Below are 17,644 nucleotides of genomic sequence, written 5' to 3'. Positions count from 1 at the left end.
TTGACATGCTCCTGATCTGCCCAGCGGAAACATGGACATGCGGGATTCTCCCATCAACAGCACAACAACAGCGCAAATCTTCCCTTTCTTTGACCAACAGACGACGCTCGCATTAAGATTCTCAGTTAACTTCAGGTCAAGCATCGGGAGGCTATGCAAGGTGCGCACGTCCTGAAACATCAAGCTCATCTAGCCGCATCCCCAACTGCTGGGATCTCTGCTCGACACCTCGCGTGCTTCGGACAACCAAGCCCGACCATTCTGCGCCGCGTCCGCGTGTATATTAACTAGCCGCGACCGAAAAGGACACCATCGCTCCAGGAATCATTCCGATCCAATGGTTCCATCATGTAAGCCACAGTACGTACATGCTGATCAGCAGAGGTAGCTGCATGTGGTAACTGGGGCTTTTGCTAGAGACCCTGAAATATGGCCGGCGAGAACAGGAGGATATATGCGACTGGTCTCCGTGAACTAACCTAAGTGTAACTCGCACCGACATTCCTTTGCTTGATCGTCATGGTCTCTACACTCTTTTTGGTTCCTCTTTTTTACACGTTCTTTGCTGCGGTGTCCGGCGCCGCGACGCCAGAGGATTGGGATGCTTTGAACAAGACTGTCGAAGGCCGCCTGTTTCGCGGCTATCCTCTTGCGAAGCCATGCTACAGCGTTTATGAAGGCGCATCGTCGCCTCCAGACAAGGCTCTCTGCGACCAGGCCATCAAGAGTTGGAAGATTGATCTTGCACTCGTAACACAGTATGCGGGTTTCATGAACGTGGGTAGACTCCCCGTCATCAACTCCTCCGACCACTTATAAAACATAGACCAATTGGGCCGCCTGTCAAAAAAACGCGTCCTCCTGCAACCTCGACTTCGTCAAGCCCAGCGACCCGGCCAACTTCGCGCCGCCCCGCGAGTGCCACCAGGGCAGCGTCTCGCCGTTTTACATCGACGTGCGCAAAGTCTCGGACATCCAAGCCGCCTTTAGTTTTGCGCGCAACACCAAGACGCCTCTCTCCATCAAGAACACTGGACATGATTACAAAGGCCGCAGCTCGGCGCCGAATTCGCTCGCGCTCTGGCTCACGAACCTCAAACCGCCGTTGAAGTTGGAAAAAGGCTTCCAGCCAGAAGGATGCCCGGCGCCATCTGGTGACGGAATTACGATGGGTGGCGGACAGGGTATGCGCGACTTGTACAAGTTTGCTGAAGATAACGGGGTCACGATTGCCGGGGGGACGTCGTCGACTGTGGGAGCGGCAGGAGGATGGCTCAGTGGAGGCGGGCACGGATTTGCGTCGAACACTTTGGGACTCGGCGTCGACAACGTGGTGCAGATCAAAGCGGTGCTGCCGGATGGCCGATTCGTTACCGCCAATGATTGCCAGAATCAGGACATCTTCTTCGCGCTCCGAGGCGGGGGCGGGGGTACGTTTGGCGTTAATGTGGAAGTGACAATGAAGACTTGGCCAAAGATGCAATTTCAGGTAAGTGCACTGTCAAACAATATAAATCAACACGCCTGACGATGACAGGTCGCCAACTTTGCGTACACCTCCACCGATCCAGCGACTCTGCGCAAGTTCCTCACGCTGCTCGTCCAAAACGCCAACAAGTGGGCCGATGGCGGCTGGGGAGGCTACATCACGCCCGGCGCCGCAGGCGACACTGCCTCTGCCATGACCCTGCTAACGCCAAAGCTGGACCACTCGGCCGCCGTGCAAGACATGAAGCCGGTCCTCGACTTTGCGTCCACTCCAGGCGTCAGACCGGTCGTCATGTCTGTTAACACGGCTGCCACAGCCTGGGAAGCCTACTCCAAGTATCTGGGATACGGCGAAGGCGAAAAGGTCGGCCTGCCCACCGCAATCGGAAGCCGCCTGATCCCACGCGCCAATCTGGACGACATTGGCAAGCAGGCGCAGCTCGTCGACCTCCTTGAGAGTCTGGTGCGCAAATACAACCAACCCGGCGGCGACCCCAACTCGCCTTCCTACGGCCCACGGGTCCAAATCTTCGCCGTAGGACCCACAAACTACAAGCTACCCGGCGGACGCGACACGAGCAGCATAACACCGGCGTGGCGCAACGCGACGTGGGAAGTCTTCGTCAACTCAGTCCCCAACTCGGCCAACGAGGCGACGCCGCTGGACACGCGGCAGGCGTTTGCGGACGCACACGACGCGGCGGAGCGGCTGGCGGCCATCACGCCAGGCAGCGGCGTCTACCAGAACGAGGCCGACACGTTCCAGTCGGGCTACGAGGAGGCGTTTTGGGGACGCGAGAATTACGACAAGTTGTATGCGATCAAGAGGAGGGTCGATCCGGATAACCTGATTACGTGCCATCAGTGCATCGGCTGGCGGCCGGAGGATGCGAGGTATGCTTGCTATCCGGATATTTCGTAAGTTGGGCAAGATTTGTGTTGTTCTTTTGATTCCCTTCAAAGGATTTTAGCATTTCTTTCGCTGGACGGCCTGGCTTCGAAGCGTTCTGTTTCTATTTCCAGGAATGCTCATCGGCTCGGTTGAGCAATCCAAGCTTTTCTTCATGTCGACATCTTGATTCCAATCAACGCTCTTCTCCTCGTGGCCATCTTTCGCTCGTACCAACAGCAGGCGTGTACAGAAGCCTGACAGCGCCGTCATGCTTCTGTCGACAATCCGCACCGTGATCAATCTCTAGATCCCACCGACCCCCCTTCCCGTTTTTCTGCCATTGCACCCCGGAGGTAGCCTTCCCACTACTCGGCATAGCAGGCAGGTCATAGTTGGAGAAACCAAACTGCGAGCAGCGACAGCATTACCACAAAATGCCCTCTTCGAACCGACTTCGACCGTGCCGACTCCTGACCGCCTACCCAATTGCCTGCCAAAATTTAGGCTCCTTCAATGCGGCTAGACCATCTTTGTGCCATCAAACATGGGGGCAGTGGGGAGGTCTCAATCTTGTGTCTATCAACAAAAAGTCGTTGGTGCTGGAAGGAGCACGTTCGGAGATTGACCTGGTTAGAAAGGGGGAAGCTCTAGAGATAGGGTCAGGTAATCAGATACGCACGGTCAATTCTACCCCTTTCGCCCCTTTTCGGCGATGGGGAATGGCCAAGGTTTGGACTCGTGGTCGTGCTGTTGGCGTCTTTTCAATTCACGAACCATTTGCGCGCCATGCTGGTGCGGGCTCCCTATCCACTACAACAAGCCGAAGCGACAACAATACCAAAACGGAAAATGATTTTGGAGAGGCTGAATTGTTCTCCTGGCCCTCCATGTTCTCCGCTAGGTGGGTTGGGGTGCAAAAAAATGCCAAAAAGACTGGACACTGTGGGAATTGAACCCACGACCTTTCACATACTCAACTTTTGTTGTTGCGAAGCGAAAATCATACCCCTAGACCAAGTGCCCTGATCGATGAGGGAAGGTTCGGCAACGTACAATATGAAATGCATGTTGCAATGAGTGAGGGTGAAGCTGGATCTCTCACTTTCCCAACAACCTCAATGGATGTGAGAATGGATGAGATGTGAGAATGAAGTGAGTTTGACATAGAGAAGAAAGGTAGAAGCTCGGTAGACCGTCGTTGCGTTGTCAAATTCCCAAGTCTTTCGAAAAATGCATGCACAATTTGTTGACCCCACCAATTTCACCTCGCCTGCGGAAGCCGCCCATCAACTTGAATACGCAGATAGACAATGTTCAGTAAGAGCCGAGAAGGACGCGCACTGCGTAAAGACCCTGTCGCAAATGCTACCAAGCCGTCTTCTCCATTCCGCCCGTAACTCCGAAAAAGGCATCACAAATTTCTAGCAAAACACCATGTGCCCAGTAGACTAGACATTGGGGACAGTGGGGTTGATAGCGATCATTTATCGTGCCACACCCGAGCAGCCATAGACGCGCAATCACACTGGGAAAAAGCGAAGAAAGAAACAGACGCGAGGGCGAAAGCTTTCACAAAGCTCCAAGACTTCGCGAATAGGACCTATATGCCGGCTCTCCTACCGGCACTTGTACAGTACACCGATAGGCCCAAGTATTCATTGCTCGAATAATGCAACAGCTCTCGAGAAGGACAAGTTGGGACAGGTTGGACAGCACGGTTGAATCGTAGTTGAAATTTCGGCTTCTTTGAGAATGGATTGTTACAATTCAATGACTGCGAGAACAGCGCCAGCGGTGCGTGCCTTCCAAAGTCCATTGCGCCATATGGTCTCGAAAGCTGGGTTTATTCTCCTAGCGTTGCCCCAACTTCAACACCGCCAAAAGACTCTTGACGCGTCTGGCGAATCAGGAGCAATGCCGAAGCAGCAGACAGCAGCGATGGCCACCCGGTCCAAAAGAGAGGAAAGAGGAAGGGAAAGCGTGACACAACACTTCATTCAGTCAGCGGCAAAGGCCCAGGCAAAATGAAAAGCAGAACCAGACGCAGCAGCTTCCTCAGCAAAAGGCGCGCACGCCATCAAGGTAACCAGGAACCAACTTAGCGCAGCACCCTGCTCTCTGACCAAGCACCAAGGTCCAGGCGAGCCGGTCGAGCGGATTACCTCATTGGCAGGGAGGAGCAGCACCGACACGAGGGTCCAAAATTGCACAGAGGGACAGTCGCGCTGTGCGGGAGAGAGATTGTGGGGTGTGGAGACACGGGGCCGTGAGCGTGGGCGCGGGGAGCGAAATCGGCGCGGAGGCGGCGTCGAGTGGAGAGGGGAGGGTGGAGAGCGGTGGAGAGGAGCTGCGGTGCGGCGGCGACTGCAAACAGGTGGACGATGACGGCACTGGTGGGTTGATGGGTTGATGGGCAGTATTGTGGTTCCAATATTGAGGTCAGAAGTTTTGAGAAGAGGGAACGATAGAAAATGGAAGTGCGAGTTTTCTGTATAGCACAAGTTGTTGAATGTTTACCCGCCGCGTGAGCGCAGATAGTTGCCGTAACCGGAAAAGGGAAGCCGAGGGAGAGCCAACAGAGAGACGAAATTGAGGCGTTTTGAGAAGAGATGTTGGAATCGTGAGAAGACTTGCTAGAATAATGCCCAAGACGCTTTTCTCATGGCTGACCAACGCGCGCCCCGTCGTGGTCCGACAGGACTTGGAAAGAAGAGAGGTGTTGATGATACAGCAGCGCCCTGCTCCGCCCCGGCTCCCTGTGTGCTTTCTTGTCCTTGCTGCCTGCCTTTCCCTCTTGAGAGCTGTACAGTGGTGAAAGAAATCCCCGTCGCTAGGGTGGTATCAATTGAGTGGTTTCGTGGCTTTCAACTCGGTGGTTGCAATTCGTCAACGGCCGCCCCTCATTTCTTCTTCTCCACCTTGTCCTCGAGGACACGCACGTAGCGTTCTATGCGTTGCACGGCGCTCTGGAGGGACTACACGTAGCAATAGAGTCAGCTCTGCCGATTTCTGCGTCCAAAAGTGCCCATTCGGCTCCGTAGAGGCGTAGAAACAGTAGCCGAGGTCCTGATCATGCCGCGATCTGGAGAGGTGGTATGATGGGGATTCGCGGTGAAAACGTACGTAAATGTCCTCAGTGAGCAGCGTGTTTGCCATCTTGTACTCGTCCATAACGTAGTAATACATGCCGACGCCGGCGGTGACCGAGCCCAGCAGGAAGCCGGTGAGACTGCAGCGATAGAGGGTTAGCCTACAATGTCCGAGAATATCCAAGCCGAGACAACGACAAGCAGGTGTGAGCCCACAAAAGCCAATCGAGGTGTGCCGAAGCCCGCCAGAGAGCCGTCGATTCTCGACTGCTTGAAAGCGCAGTAGACTCTTTGCGGGTGTCGCGTGGTAGCATGTTGCGGAATGACTGGGGCGTCTTACCCTCCCCTGAAGGCTCCCACGGGCTTCTTCTGTGGAAGAGCTCCGGTTGGCGTCTCCATCCTCCGCGCGGAGGTCTGAAAGCTGCGGGCAAGGCGCGGCGCGTTGATGCGAGAGAATGTGCGGAGCATGGTGTTGGTAGTATCGGCGAGGATGCGGAGTTGTTTAGGCGGGCTCAGGTGACGCGCAGCTCCGGAAATGACAATCAGAGGATTGGATGTGGTGGAGTAATGGAGTTGACGGTAGGAGAGAGAGGTTGTAGATGTCGAAGCGAAGAAGTTGGGAGAAAGAGGACAGGAGGGTGCGCGTAATAAGTCGGGAGTGGTTGGTGGGCTGATGCGAACGGATGTGGGGATGGAGTGAGCAGTGGTGGTCGTGGCGTCTGGGGGAGGTTTCGCGGCGCCAGAGCTCCTCTAAGCCCCCTCCCGTTGTCCCTGCTGTCGGCGCTGGCTCGGATCAAGGCCATCACCCATACAACGTCATCAGCAGTGGGGGTCTTCCATATGTTCAAGTACAGAGTTCCAACATGACTCTATATATCTGCCTTTATGTCGATTCCGACGCGGTCGCTTCCTACGCCTGTGTACAAATGGCATTTCAAAAAGACGCCTCCCAAAATTCTCGCTCTAACAAAAGATCCTGAATGCGCCTGGGGGAATATTGGAAACACGATTGAGGCAATTCAACACAAAAGCCAGAACTTGCGATGCAGATCCTCTACCTTGCCGTCACTGGAGCGACCTTCTTGACCTGCTCCGTAAGCTGGGGGGCCTTCTTTGCCGCAGCCTCCGCGGCCATTTCGGCAACTTTCTTAAGCTTCTCCTGGCGCACTCTGCGCAGGTAGGCAAAGAGGACAATAAACATGAGCTCCATGCGCTCCTTGGTCATCATGAGGAATCCTTGGACCAAGAGACCCTTGAGAATCTGAGGGCCGATGCCCTTGAACAGACCCAAGAGACCGTCATTTTCAATGATGAACGCCATGACTTGGACAAACGACTTGAAGGGCTTTCCCTTGCGCGATGGTGGCGGCTTGGATTGGAGACCAACCTTGGCAACAATCAGGGGCTGAGTAGCAATTGTTGCGAGAGCTTTTGACATGGAACCAAGCGCTGCAGCAGTCTGCGTTAGCGACGAAAGAATACACGGAAGAACAGTACATACCAAAGGCCTCGAGCGGCTTCAGCTGAGCCTTTCCAGGGAACATGACAGCGCGCAGGCGCTGGTAGGCTCCATAAGTGATTGCGGGGTTGACCACTAGAACCAGACTGGCCTTCAACCCTCTCCAAAGACCTGTCCAGCCATCCTCGCTATTGATGACATCGCGCCCAGTTTCCAAAAGACCCTTTCTCTCATGCTTCGATTGTGTCTGTTGGCGAGTGGTCACGACAGCCACAGGGATTGTAAAGAGTTGTGCCAATGCTCCGGCAACGGCACCCAGACTTAGCTCCGTAGCGGTGCCCGGCGACTTGGCCGACTTGACACTGGAGAGGTAGAGCGTGCGAACCACCGAATACCAGTAGAAGTAGGCAAAGTTGGTGGATGCGACGCCAATCAAAGAGCCAGGCATGCCAGCGTAGAGTCCTTCCAGCCCGTCATTCTTGACGATTTGAGTAATAGCATCCCATGTCGAATTGTAGTGCGGCTCCTGTTCGATTTCCGGAGGGTGTCCGTTGGCTTCCTCGGATTTAGACTGCTTGACTTGGACCTGGAGACGAGTCTTTACTCTGTAAAACGCAACTGTTAGAAGGTGATCTGGCGGACTGGTGTTTTCGGCCGACTCACATGTCGAGCGGGTACACAAGAGCGTTTGCGATAACAGCGCCAGTAGCACCAGCGATAGCAAAGCCCCAAGGGGGGAGAGCTGCTTCCTTGGACTGACCAGCCATGGCAAAAGGACAACGGTCTCTGGGTGGAAATTTATTTCAGGAGAACGGAGATACGGGCGTATGGGCAGAGGAGCAGGATCTCGGCCGCGATGACGGAAGCGGACGCAGGCGTGTCGAAGTCGGTGAGATGGAGAGCTATACTGTCATGCCGGCGCGCGGGACAGAGATGAGAAAAGAGGACAGCTGGGTAGACAGTTTTTTAGGCGAGCGATAGGCAGTTTCGGTGAACGTTAGACATGGCGCAACTTTCATGGCAACCAACAGCGCAACAAGGGTCACGACCGAGAGGACCGACTTCGACCTCGGCAAGGAAGAGATGCGGCACTGGGCAAACGAGTCGAACAGATCAGCAAAAGATAAGATAGCGAGTCATGATAGCCGAATGCCGTCATCCAGGCACCCGACACACGCACCCTACCTTACCTTTAACTCTAACTCCCTGTACACTTCGGGTTAGCTGCCGCGGCCTGCCGAGACCCTTCTTCAAGCCCTAGACATTCTGCTTTCTCACCTCACCTCACTCCGAGATGCAGTCTCTATTCAGTTTCCCCAACTTGCCCAAACGAATTAGGAGAGGTCCACATCCCCATTGACCAACAGGTTGCTGCGCCGAGATTCTCGAAACACGCCGCAGGTGCAGTCCACTCGTAGGGAGCTGCAGGCAAGCGCACCCCGAACGCGGCTGCCTCGCCATGGTCCTCTTTACTCTCTAGCCTGACTAATATCGACGCTTGATAATGAGAGAGTCCCCTCGCGTCTTGTCAACCTTCTGCTTCATCATCTTCACCTTCGTTCCTCTTCACTTCCCTGGTCCACATCATGGACAACGAAGCTCGAGTTTCGGCCGTTCAGGCCCAGCTGACTGAGGTGCAAAGGCGCATCGCCCAGTCCCCGGACAAAGATGAAGCTCTGAAGCTTGCAATCGAGGCTGCTGAGCTCTGCATGAGAGCCCTGAGCGTAGCCACCACCAAGAACGAAAAGGCAAATCTCAAGTCCCAGGCCAATGGCTTCATCTCTGAAGCTGAGCGTATCAAGAAGAATCCCTCATGGTCGCCATCGTCATCGTCGTTGTCACCAAATCCATCTTCTTCGGCGGCTTCACCAAGCCCAGTGGCTCCTCGAGCTGCGTCCTCCTCTGCAACATCCACATCTCCTACACCAAGTGCCAAGGCCCACCGTCCTTCGCAACTGGTTTCACAGCGCCCACTGCCAACTGCCGAGCAAATCATCTTGTACAAGGCCTCAGCAGTGAACGGCGTACAATTTCCGCCATGGAAAGAGCCGCCTTCGTCAAAGGAATTCGCTTCCGATGCAGATACCGGACACTTTTCAGACCACACTCTGTTCCGCTTCTCTGATGACCAGCTGAATTCTCTTGAGCAGTGGATGCCTGCAGCTGATGCTATGCCACCTCCAACATGGTTCAAAGGTGGAAAGGGCAATCGGGGCCCAACAATGCAGCCTGCACACACAATTGACCTCGTCCAAGATGCCGCGACAGATTGCTCAGTAGTTGCCAGCCTGTGCGCCATTGTTGCCCGTCCGGATGCTGGCAAACAACAGGTATGTGACCATGTTTGCTTCGAGTCTACCGACTAATCACGAACAGTTCCTCGCCAATCTCATCTGGCCCTTCAATCACACGACTCTGGCTCCGGAAATCTCTGCCAATGGCAAGTACGTCTTTCGCTTCAACTTTAATGGATGCTGGCGCAAGGTTGTCATCGACGATCGTCTTCCTGTCTCAAAGACGACCCGTATGCTTCATGTGGTCGATCGCAACAACCCTTCTCTGCTTTGGCCCGCCCTTCTGGAAAAAGCGTACCTCAAAGTCCGTGGCGGTTATGACTTTCCGGGAAGTAGCTCTTGTACCGACCTGTGGACCATCCTAGGCTGGATTCCTGAGCAAATTCATCTTCAGGGGTAAGTTGAGAATCCAGTCTTGTTCTGGCACCATCTAATACGAGCCAACAGAGTCGAGATCATGCCAGATGAGCTGTGGACGAGATTGTCCAAGGCCTATGGATTCGGCGACGTGCTCATGACCGTGGGCACCGGAAGCATGAGTCGTCGAACTGAAAAGGACCTGGGCCTGGAAAGCCAACATGACTATGCCGTCGTGGATCTGAGGACGAAGGGAACAGAACGCCAGTTTCTTCTCAAGAACCCGTGGACCGAAGGCACAGAGTCACAAGGCGAGAGGCGAACACCTTCTGCAACTGAATTGCTAATGCAAGAGTTTGCTGCGAATCCAATCAAAGCTGAAAGCGCCATCAAGACCTTTCCGTTTTCTCGCCCACCCAAAGGAACGGAATTGCAGCCCCCAAGCATGTTCTGGATCAGTATCGACCACATTTTCCAGCACTTTGAGAGCGTCTATGCCAATTGGAATCCGGTGCTATTTCAGCATCGACAAGACATCCATTTTGCTTGGGATCTTGAATCGAACAAGAAGATCCCTGGCTGCCTCGCCGACAACCCGCAAGTCTCGCTCAAAACCGATGGGGACTATGTCATCTGGCTCTTGCTTTCTCGCCACTTCAAAGACCACGACTCGCGGGGAGTGGAAACCAAGCCCGGAGCACAGGATCCGAACGTCGATGAAAACAAAACACCGACCCAAGCAAGCGTCCATGGCAAGGACATGTCTACAACTCCATCGGAAGCATCAGGCGACAACGAAGTGTCTCCTGAGCCAGTTCTAAGTGACCTGGCGCGTGGCTGGATCACTCTCTACATTTACGATGAGGATGGAAAGACCGTCTACACAAAGGACACCAGAAAGATTGAAGAGGGAGAGGTCGTTAGCAGCGCCCAGATGCTTCTTAAATGGAGCAACCCCAAAAAGTCGACGTATACCGTTGTTGTGGATCAAGAGCAGCTCCCGCCATCCAACTACACGTTTTCGCTTTCCACGTTTTCTTTGAAGCCGTTGACGCTGGACCACGCCACGAGGAAGCATCCGTACACGACCAGGATCAACTCTGCCTGGACCAAGTACACATCTGCAGGCAATCTGCAAAGCCCTGACTTTGGCAGGAACCCGCAGTTCAGCCTCGAGGTGAGGCGCAAGACGTCGTTGTCGCTCTTGCTCTTGGTACCAAATGATGCGGTGGTCTGCAACGTCGTTCTCTTGTATACCAAGGGAAAAAGAGCGCACACGGTCAAATCTATCGAGGTTGTGGCGAACAGCGGCCTTTACATGAAGCATTTCGCACTGGCAGAAGTCAAAGAGCTCGAGGAGGGAATCTACACGGTGGCTTGCTCGACATTCGAGCCTCGACAGGAGGCAGAATTTGAACTTCGCGTCGACAGCCACGTCCCATGCACACTGAAGGCGATTCCTCAAGAAGGTGCCGGGCTCGTCTCGTTGGATCTAGCCCACGCTTGCTTCACGCCGCGAACAAATCGCCTCGCCGCACCACTACGCCCGAGCAAATTGGTACGCGTCACAACTACAGCAAAGTTTGTGCGGGCTCGAGCAGCTTCGACAGCAGCGAGTGTCCTGGCACGTACGCGAAGCAGCCCGGTGCGAATCACGATTGAGATAGGCCGTGGACCGGAGCGGCGCATGCTGATTGCTAGCGGCGACGGAGACTACAGCGACGATGCGGCAGGGGTCAGGACCGAGGAGGTGGACCTGAGTCCGGCGCTGAAGCGGGATGGAGACATTTGGCTGGTTGTGGAACGCTTGAGCGGACCAGCGACAGGATGCGACGAAATCTACGAGGTCAAAATGCTTTGCGACAGCATGGGAGCGGTGACGGTAGGGGTGTGGAGAGAATGGCCTCTTTGAGGCAAAGGCAGCTGCAGGCCAAGCGAAACGGGTAGACGGGAGTCAGGGTAGGAGACGTCGGGGGAGACAGTGGTGCGGACAAAAAGTCGCTTCGGAGGATTGCTCTATAGTCGAATACATGGGAGTGGTCAAGTGATTGCAACCAGATGACTCTGTCCAGCCTGGAGCAAGGCAAAGCACCTCACACAGCCACTGGGGAGCATTCGTGCGGGCTTGATTGGTGCATGAGGTCCGATAGGAGCAGCTGGAGCAGTTGACAGCGAAACCGGCCGGAAAGGCGTGCAGGCTGGTGGTCTCGTCAAAAGCAGTCGAGTGCTCCTCTCTCAAGCAACCGTGCCGTGTGTCGTTGAGAGGGTGTTTGTCTTTTGTCCCCTCAAGTTGAGACTGTTGCGGCTTCACTTTGCCATCCCTGTGCACGCCAAGGCCGCGATTAGATGGCGCCAGCGGGCGTTACGTCAGGAAACCTAGATCCCAAGAGACACTGAATTGGAGCCGCAAGTACCTTTCGCCGCCGTACCATCTATTGCTGCTCTCATCCTCACCACTACCTCTTCACCTCGCCTCTCTGCTGCACTCGTCGTCGCTCGCATCTCGCCATCGCCACTTCGACACCATCGTCCCCGAGCGCAACATACCACACCCCCCTCCAACAATCCAACGCCACCTCCGCATCTGTAGCTCCTCGCACTCCTAGCTACCTCCCTACCTCACCAGCCGGCCGACAAAATGGCGGCGTCTACCTCCACGGCCGTTGATTCGAGCGCGCCCCCAAACTCCACAACCACCTCTGAAGGCACATCGCGCACCGCAACTCCGGCCTCGACGTCGGGCGCCAATGGAGCCGTTGTGGAAAAGACTCCAGACGATAGCAGCAAGCTCAAGACTTTTCTGGGAATACTACGAAGGTAAGGATACGCGCCCTCCATAGCTGCAAAGGTTCACCGAGTGGAGGGGTACGAGGGCCGTCTTTCAGGGCCTTTGACCTTGGTCCAGGTCGGCTTGCGGGTTGCAGTCGCGAGCTGTCGAATTGGGGGCTGACGCCGATGGTTTGCAGGTTCATGGGCGTGTCCGACATCGCAGCCGTCCGATTTTCTCTGCCAGCACAATTGCTCGAGCCAACGCCAAACTTGGGTATGCTCTGCCGTACGACTGTCGGGGTTTCCTCATCTGACTTTTGAGCAGAATACTGGAATTACTTGGATAGACCGGAGACATTCATAAGGTGCGTCGGCATGGCTGGCCAATACGAGCGGAGAGCTGACGGTGGGACAGCATTGGCGATTCCGAGGACCCCCTTGGTCGCATGCTGGGGACATTGAGATTCTGGTTCACAAAGGATTTGGTATGGCGGGGTATACAGCGCAAGTCGAGGAACCACCAGGCTGACTGGAGAACAGAAATACGTCAAGGGCAAGCCTTGCAAGCCATACAACTCGACATTGGGCGAATTTTTCCGGGTGAGTTGACTTTTTCTCCACACCACCCTGGAGCCAACCTTATCAGGCCTAACGTGCTGCTAGTGCAACTGGGAAGTCGAAGACACTTCGCCGGCCATCAAGTCCAACAAGAAAGACACCCCGGCCAGCAGCGCAGCGAGCGCCATCAGCACCGCGTCTTCTGGCAGGACGGTCAAGATCTCCTACCTCACCGAGCAAACGTCGCACCACCCACCTGTATCAGCCTTTTGGGTAGACTGCCCGGAAAAGGGAATCTCAGCACGTGGATACGACCAGATAAGCGCAAAATTCACGGGAACGAGTATCAGGGTGACACCAGGCGCGCACAATCTCGGAATCTTTATCACCTTGCACAGGCGCGACAATGAGGAGTACCAACTTACCCACCCGGCGGCACATTTGGGCGGGTTGTTGAGAGGTACGACATCTATCCGCTGTCATTGTGGATACAGCTAACGTGCCCTTAGGATCTCTCAGCGTCTCCGTAGCAGACATATGCTACATCACTTGCCCCAAGACTCGCATCAAAGTGATCCTACACTACCTGGAGGAGGGTTGGCTGGGCAAGACTCAGAACAAGGTCGAAGGTGTCATTTTCACATACGACCCTGAAAACGACACCAAGACCAAGATAAAAGAGGTTTCGGATAAGGACGTTCTCGCTCGCATCGAGGGCTCCTGGCACGACAAGATCTATTACACGATCGGCAGTCAGGCGTTTAGCAAGAACAGCGTAAGTCGATGCCTGGGCCAATCTGAGACAAAGCAGCATCTGACAAGTGAAAAGGACAAGCACCTCCTCATCGACGTAACGCCCCTGACGCCCGTGCCCAAAATCTGCCCGCCTGAAGAGCAACAACTGCCCAACGAATCGCGGCGTTTCTGGGGCAAGGTCACCGACGCCATCCTCTCCAAGCAATATTCGCTCGCGACGACGCTCAAGCAGGAGCTCGAGGAACGCCAGCGCCAGAAGGCTGCCGAGCGCAAGACCACCGGTGCCGAGTGGAATCCGCGCTTCTTCACCGGCGCTACGAGCCCGGCTGGCCGCCCTGACCTCACGGACGAGGGCAGAGCTGCGCTGGAGAAGCTGCGGAAAGATGACTGGGAGCTGGAGGAGAGCAAGGTGTATGGTGCGTAGAGTTAGGGGGTTGAGCGAGTTGAGGGCGTGTGGAGCGGCATGTCGAGAGATTGGTACGGCGTCACTGTGGGTAATACACTCCGGCGCGCATACCCGCCATCTCGCTCTGCCCTCCCCGTCGAATGCGTAATGTTGCCATCCGAGTGTGCCATTAGATCGTCTACTTGGACGTGATAATGGAGGCACACGGGCACGCAGCACTTTTCCATCCTTTTGAGCATGAGGTGGATGGACACGGTCAACCTTCTGGCGGGAAGGAGTTAATGTTGTATTGTTGTCCCAACAGGGGGAGAGAGAGAGCAGCGAGCCGGAGCGGTGGCAGCGGCAGCGGCAGCGGGCATTCATTGCGGCCGCGTAGATGCATTCGTTTTTTTTGGGCCGTCTTTTCGTCTTTTGTGTTAGTGGTATATTGCTGGCTTGTTTTGCCTTGCCCCCCCACCCCTTTCTCCTTGGGTCTTTTTTCGTCAAACACTTGCATATTAGAGTCTAGGTAGCGTCCCCGCCACACCACTGTCATCATCACCATCACCGGAACCTTTACTATTTCCTACTCTATAGGAATGGATAGGTATCAACCAACACGGGCTTTTGAACCGAACAGAATGGATTGAGTCTACTTGTATGTTGCGTGTCGTGGTGAAGAGAGGGAGTAGTGAGCGTTTAGTTTTGTCCTCTGAGGTATCGTGTCATTGTCTCTACACACTGGGATTCCGTCGGGGGGCGATCGACAGTTTATCGGTTGCGGCGGGTTGCTCGATTTCTCCAACAACAGGAATATTGTGCGTCATATCGGCTGCTGCTCCTCGTGCTGCCCCATGTCTCTCTCTGTCTGACCCATGTGGTTTCCCCCCAATGCTCAGATGCCTAGTGTGGTAGCCTGCCAGCCGATTTCCTTCGCCAGCCGGCGGCTAGCCAGAGAGCCAACCTAAGTACGACGACATGCGATCATCGCGAACGCGTGGTTGGTTGGCTGGGTCGGCCGGTCCGCCCCTTTATTGCTTTTTCTCCCCAACGCTCACTCGTCGGCGGGACTTTTGCATTGATTGCTTTTGGACTGCCCTGCCCTGCCCACTCAATCTCCTTCCTCGGCTTTTCTTTTCGATTCCCAGGCCGGCGAGCTGCCTGTCCTGTACTTTACTGTACTGTATTCGAGGCTTTCAATGGTTGCTGTGGGATAAGCACTTGACTTGCCGGAGGGGCGGCGGGAGAAGACTTCTTCACATGAGACACACTTTATGGCAGTCACGCATGCGAAGTGGCGTGTGTAGCGCAAGAAGAGCCCAGGCGGCCCCGGGTATCAATTGGAAGAAAGACGGACAGATGATGCGAAGGACGCCGTGAACGCACTATGTAAGCAAAGAGGAGTTTGACGGGAGTAGGAAGAAGAGGAGGGAGGACGCTTTGAGGAGTGGACGGTGGAGGAGGATGAAGGAGTTGGGTAGGGTAAGTGGGGTGGTGGTAAGGTAAGGTGGGTGGGTAGACAGGAGGGACATGCGTTGTGATGGTTGTGCTGTGATGATGCGCCAAATGTGCCCGCTCAAGTTGGTGTTGGAAGAGCCGAATGGATCTCGTCAAAGGCTTGCACCTTTGTACGTGATAGATGATAATCTGTGTGTGTGTGTGACTTGCGTCCACCATTCTGTGCTCATGCGCAGTACTCGCCACAATAAACCAGGCACAGAAAATGCAATGAACGAGTGCCCTGTGGTTCATCCTGTGCCCAATGTCGAAACAACAGACCATGGTTTTTCAGCCAACTCCCTTCAAAAGTTTTGGTCAAAGTGTTACAGTCATTCAAATGGGTCGTTGGTCGACAACAGCAAACTCGAGGCCGGGCAGCTCGCAGACGTGCCCGGGCTTCTTTGCGTCAGTGTAAATGTTCATCTCGGCGTGGGGGTGGAAGAGGCCCGTCTGCGTGCAGTTGAGGATCGACTTCATGCCCGGAGGATCGGTGAGCCGGAAGATGCCCCATCTGCAAGTGAGTCAGCAACGATTTATATTCAGAGAAAGTGAGTGGGAGACTTACGAGGGCTGTTTGCTTGGGGCACACACAATAGCAATGCTCTCAGGCATCATGACCTGATACCCACAGTGCGTGTGCAAGTCTCGGCTGCTCATGAAGCACGTCTGCGATGGGTGCGTGTGGATCCACCCCAACACCATCAAATCTTCCGAGTCGCAGTAATCGAAGAGAGCCGACTCGTTGGTAGTCTCACATGTGTCTGACGTGTTTTCTTGCTCTGGAATGACCAGCCGTGATATGAAGAGCGCGTTGGAGATGAGCGTCCCGCAGAGAATTCCACACGTTTCGAGGTTTCGTTGTGTGTTTGGTAAGGCAACGCGCAAGAATTCTTGCCGCAGAGTAGGCGGTATGAAGACGGTTCGGAGGGGCTGACCGTTTTCGAGAAAAGCAGTTGGCTTGAATTGGTAGTCGCTCGAGTTGAGCTCTGGCCGCGGTGGAGTGGCAGATGCGGAACGAGACGGCGTTGCTGAACCGTCCGAATCCAAATACTTTCCAGGTAATGGTGGTCCAGATGGTTCTGTGCGGATAGGAATCTTGCGTGGATACGGCGGAGGAGCTGGTCCACCTCCCGCGGGATCCAAGAGCACCTTGCGTGGAATCGCCGGAGGTGCGGCAGGAGGTCGTGTGTCTGGGAATTGGGCAGCCTTTATAGCTGCATTGTCCCATGACTGGTAGTCGTGTTTCTGTGGCACCGTCGGATAATTGTAGGTTCCCTGGGCTGTCGATTGACCATCGCCAACGAGTGACGCCCTTCGCCGTTCCAGCGCGTCTTGACCACGACGACCTATCTCTTGTATCCTCTTGCTCACATCATCCCCCTCTTCTTTCAAGCCATTCCCAGCAAGGTCGTCCTCCCAATTATTCCAGAGCCCTGCAGTCCGTCTTTCGTGTTCCTCTTCGTCCGACACGCCCGCCTGGCGTACTTTTCTCTTGGCCAAATCTCGTCTCCGAATCTCGCGCTGCGCCAATTTTGCAGCCAGGTCTCGATGCTCTCCCGCGTCTAGCGACTGCTTCCTGTTCATGCCGGCAGGATCCGTGGATCTCCTTCCACCAACATTCAGGCGGTCCATTTCTCGAGTGAGTTCCACCGGCCCCGAAATGGTCTGCCGTGCGCCAGCCAGCTTCTTTCGCTCGGCATCCTGGCGAGCTCTAATCTCCGCATAGCGCTCATGCCGTCTGTTTATCTTTGGCCTCAGTTCTTCGAGCTTCTGCAGATTCCTTTGCACAATCTGACGGGCCTCGTGCAAGGCGGCCTTGTTCGCGGGGTCTTTAGCCTCGGGATGTCGCGATAGCTTGTCTAGGATTAGGGTGGCATGTCGGAAAAGTAGCAGGTAGGCCTGTTGGTCGTTGCCTTCCTGCTCGTAAATGGATGCCTGCAAATATTAGCGAAATCAAGTACTGAAGCCCTCGGCAACGAACCTCTTTTTGAATGGTATCGGCGCTCCGTAGCCAGTATCGTAGGGGTACGAGGGCGTTGTAGTCAAAGTTTCCGGCTCGTTGCACGATTTCTTCCACGCTGAGGGGATCCATGGCAA

The 17,644-nt window shown here is 54.9% G+C and overlaps 6 protein-coding genes and 1 non-coding gene across 7 annotated transcripts; 3 read left to right on the top strand and 4 right to left on the bottom strand.

The window, feature by feature from the left end:
• Window positions 1-597: 597 nt before the first annotated feature.
• BKA78DRAFT_262309 (uncharacterized protein) lies at window positions 598-2,560 on the top strand. Its single transcript, XM_066885434.1, has 3 exons — window positions 598-777; window positions 827-1,489; window positions 1,538-2,560. Exons 1-3 carry the CDS (start codon window positions 772-774, stop codon window positions 2,408-2,410), a joined length of 1,542 nt encoding a protein of 513 aa, XP_066747473.1. The 5' UTR covers window positions 598-771; the 3' UTR covers window positions 2,411-2,560.
• Window positions 2,561-3,314: 754 nt separating this feature from the next.
• Window positions 3,315-3,403, bottom strand: BKA78DRAFT_t39. Its single transcript has one exon. It is a non-coding gene; the product is annotated as a tRNA-Ala (tRNA).
• A 1,877-nt stretch (window positions 3,404-5,280) lies between these two features.
• BKA78DRAFT_245908 (uncharacterized protein) lies at window positions 5,281-5,937 on the bottom strand (the record flags this gene model as incomplete). The annotated part of the gene is made up of 3 exons (XM_066884162.1): window positions 5,281-5,355; window positions 5,504-5,609; window positions 5,810-5,937. 3 exons carry the CDS (start codon window positions 5,935-5,937, stop codon window positions 5,281-5,283), a joined length of 309 nt encoding a protein of 102 aa, XP_066747472.1.
• A 586-nt stretch (window positions 5,938-6,523) lies between these two features.
• BKA78DRAFT_247147 (mitochondrial carrier domain-containing protein) lies at window positions 6,524-7,695 on the bottom strand (the record flags this gene model as incomplete). The annotated part of the gene is made up of 3 exons (XM_066884283.1): window positions 6,524-6,918; window positions 6,971-7,533; window positions 7,592-7,695. The coding sequence occupies 3 exons, from the start codon at window positions 7,693-7,695 to the stop codon at window positions 6,524-6,526; spliced, it is 1,062 nt and encodes a 353-aa protein (XP_066747471.1).
• A 529-nt stretch (window positions 7,696-8,224) lies between these two features.
• Window positions 8,225-11,627, top strand: BKA78DRAFT_305069 (cysteine protease PalB). Its single transcript, XM_066887672.1, has 3 exons — window positions 8,225-9,258; window positions 9,305-9,618; window positions 9,670-11,627. The coding sequence occupies exons 1-3, from the start codon at window positions 8,515-8,517 to the stop codon at window positions 11,489-11,491; spliced, it is 2,880 nt and encodes a 959-aa protein (XP_066747470.1). The 5' UTR covers window positions 8,225-8,514; the 3' UTR covers window positions 11,492-11,627.
• A 590-nt stretch (window positions 11,628-12,217) lies between these two features.
• Window positions 12,218-14,086, top strand: BKA78DRAFT_292288 (putative oxysterol binding protein; the record flags this gene model as incomplete). The annotated part of the gene is made up of 7 exons (XM_066886030.1): window positions 12,218-12,396; window positions 12,546-12,622; window positions 12,674-12,713; window positions 12,764-12,833; window positions 12,889-12,948; window positions 13,012-13,366; window positions 13,416-14,086. The coding sequence occupies 7 exons, from the start codon at window positions 12,218-12,220 to the stop codon at window positions 14,084-14,086; spliced, it is 1,452 nt and encodes a 483-aa protein (XP_066747469.1).
• A 1,794-nt stretch (window positions 14,087-15,880) lies between these two features.
• Window positions 15,881-17,639, bottom strand: BKA78DRAFT_349628 (uncharacterized protein; the record flags this gene model as incomplete). The annotated part of the gene is made up of 3 exons (XM_066890836.1): window positions 15,881-16,058; window positions 16,113-17,482; window positions 17,529-17,639. The coding sequence occupies 3 exons, from the start codon at window positions 17,637-17,639 to the stop codon at window positions 15,881-15,883; spliced, it is 1,659 nt and encodes a 552-aa protein (XP_066747468.1).
• Between the last annotated feature and the right edge of the window lie 5 nt (window positions 17,640-17,644).

This window comes from Phyllosticta capitalensis (genome assembly GCF_038381095.1).
Source record: "Phyllosticta capitalensis strain CBS 128856 chromosome Unknown BKA78scaffold_2, whole genome shotgun sequence".
Lineage (NCBI taxonomy): Eukaryota > Fungi > Ascomycota > Dothideomycetes > Botryosphaeriales > Phyllostictaceae > Phyllosticta > Phyllosticta capitalensis.
The sequence above is the reverse complement of the archived record's forward strand: the minus strand, read 5'-3'. Positions and strand labels throughout refer to the sequence as shown.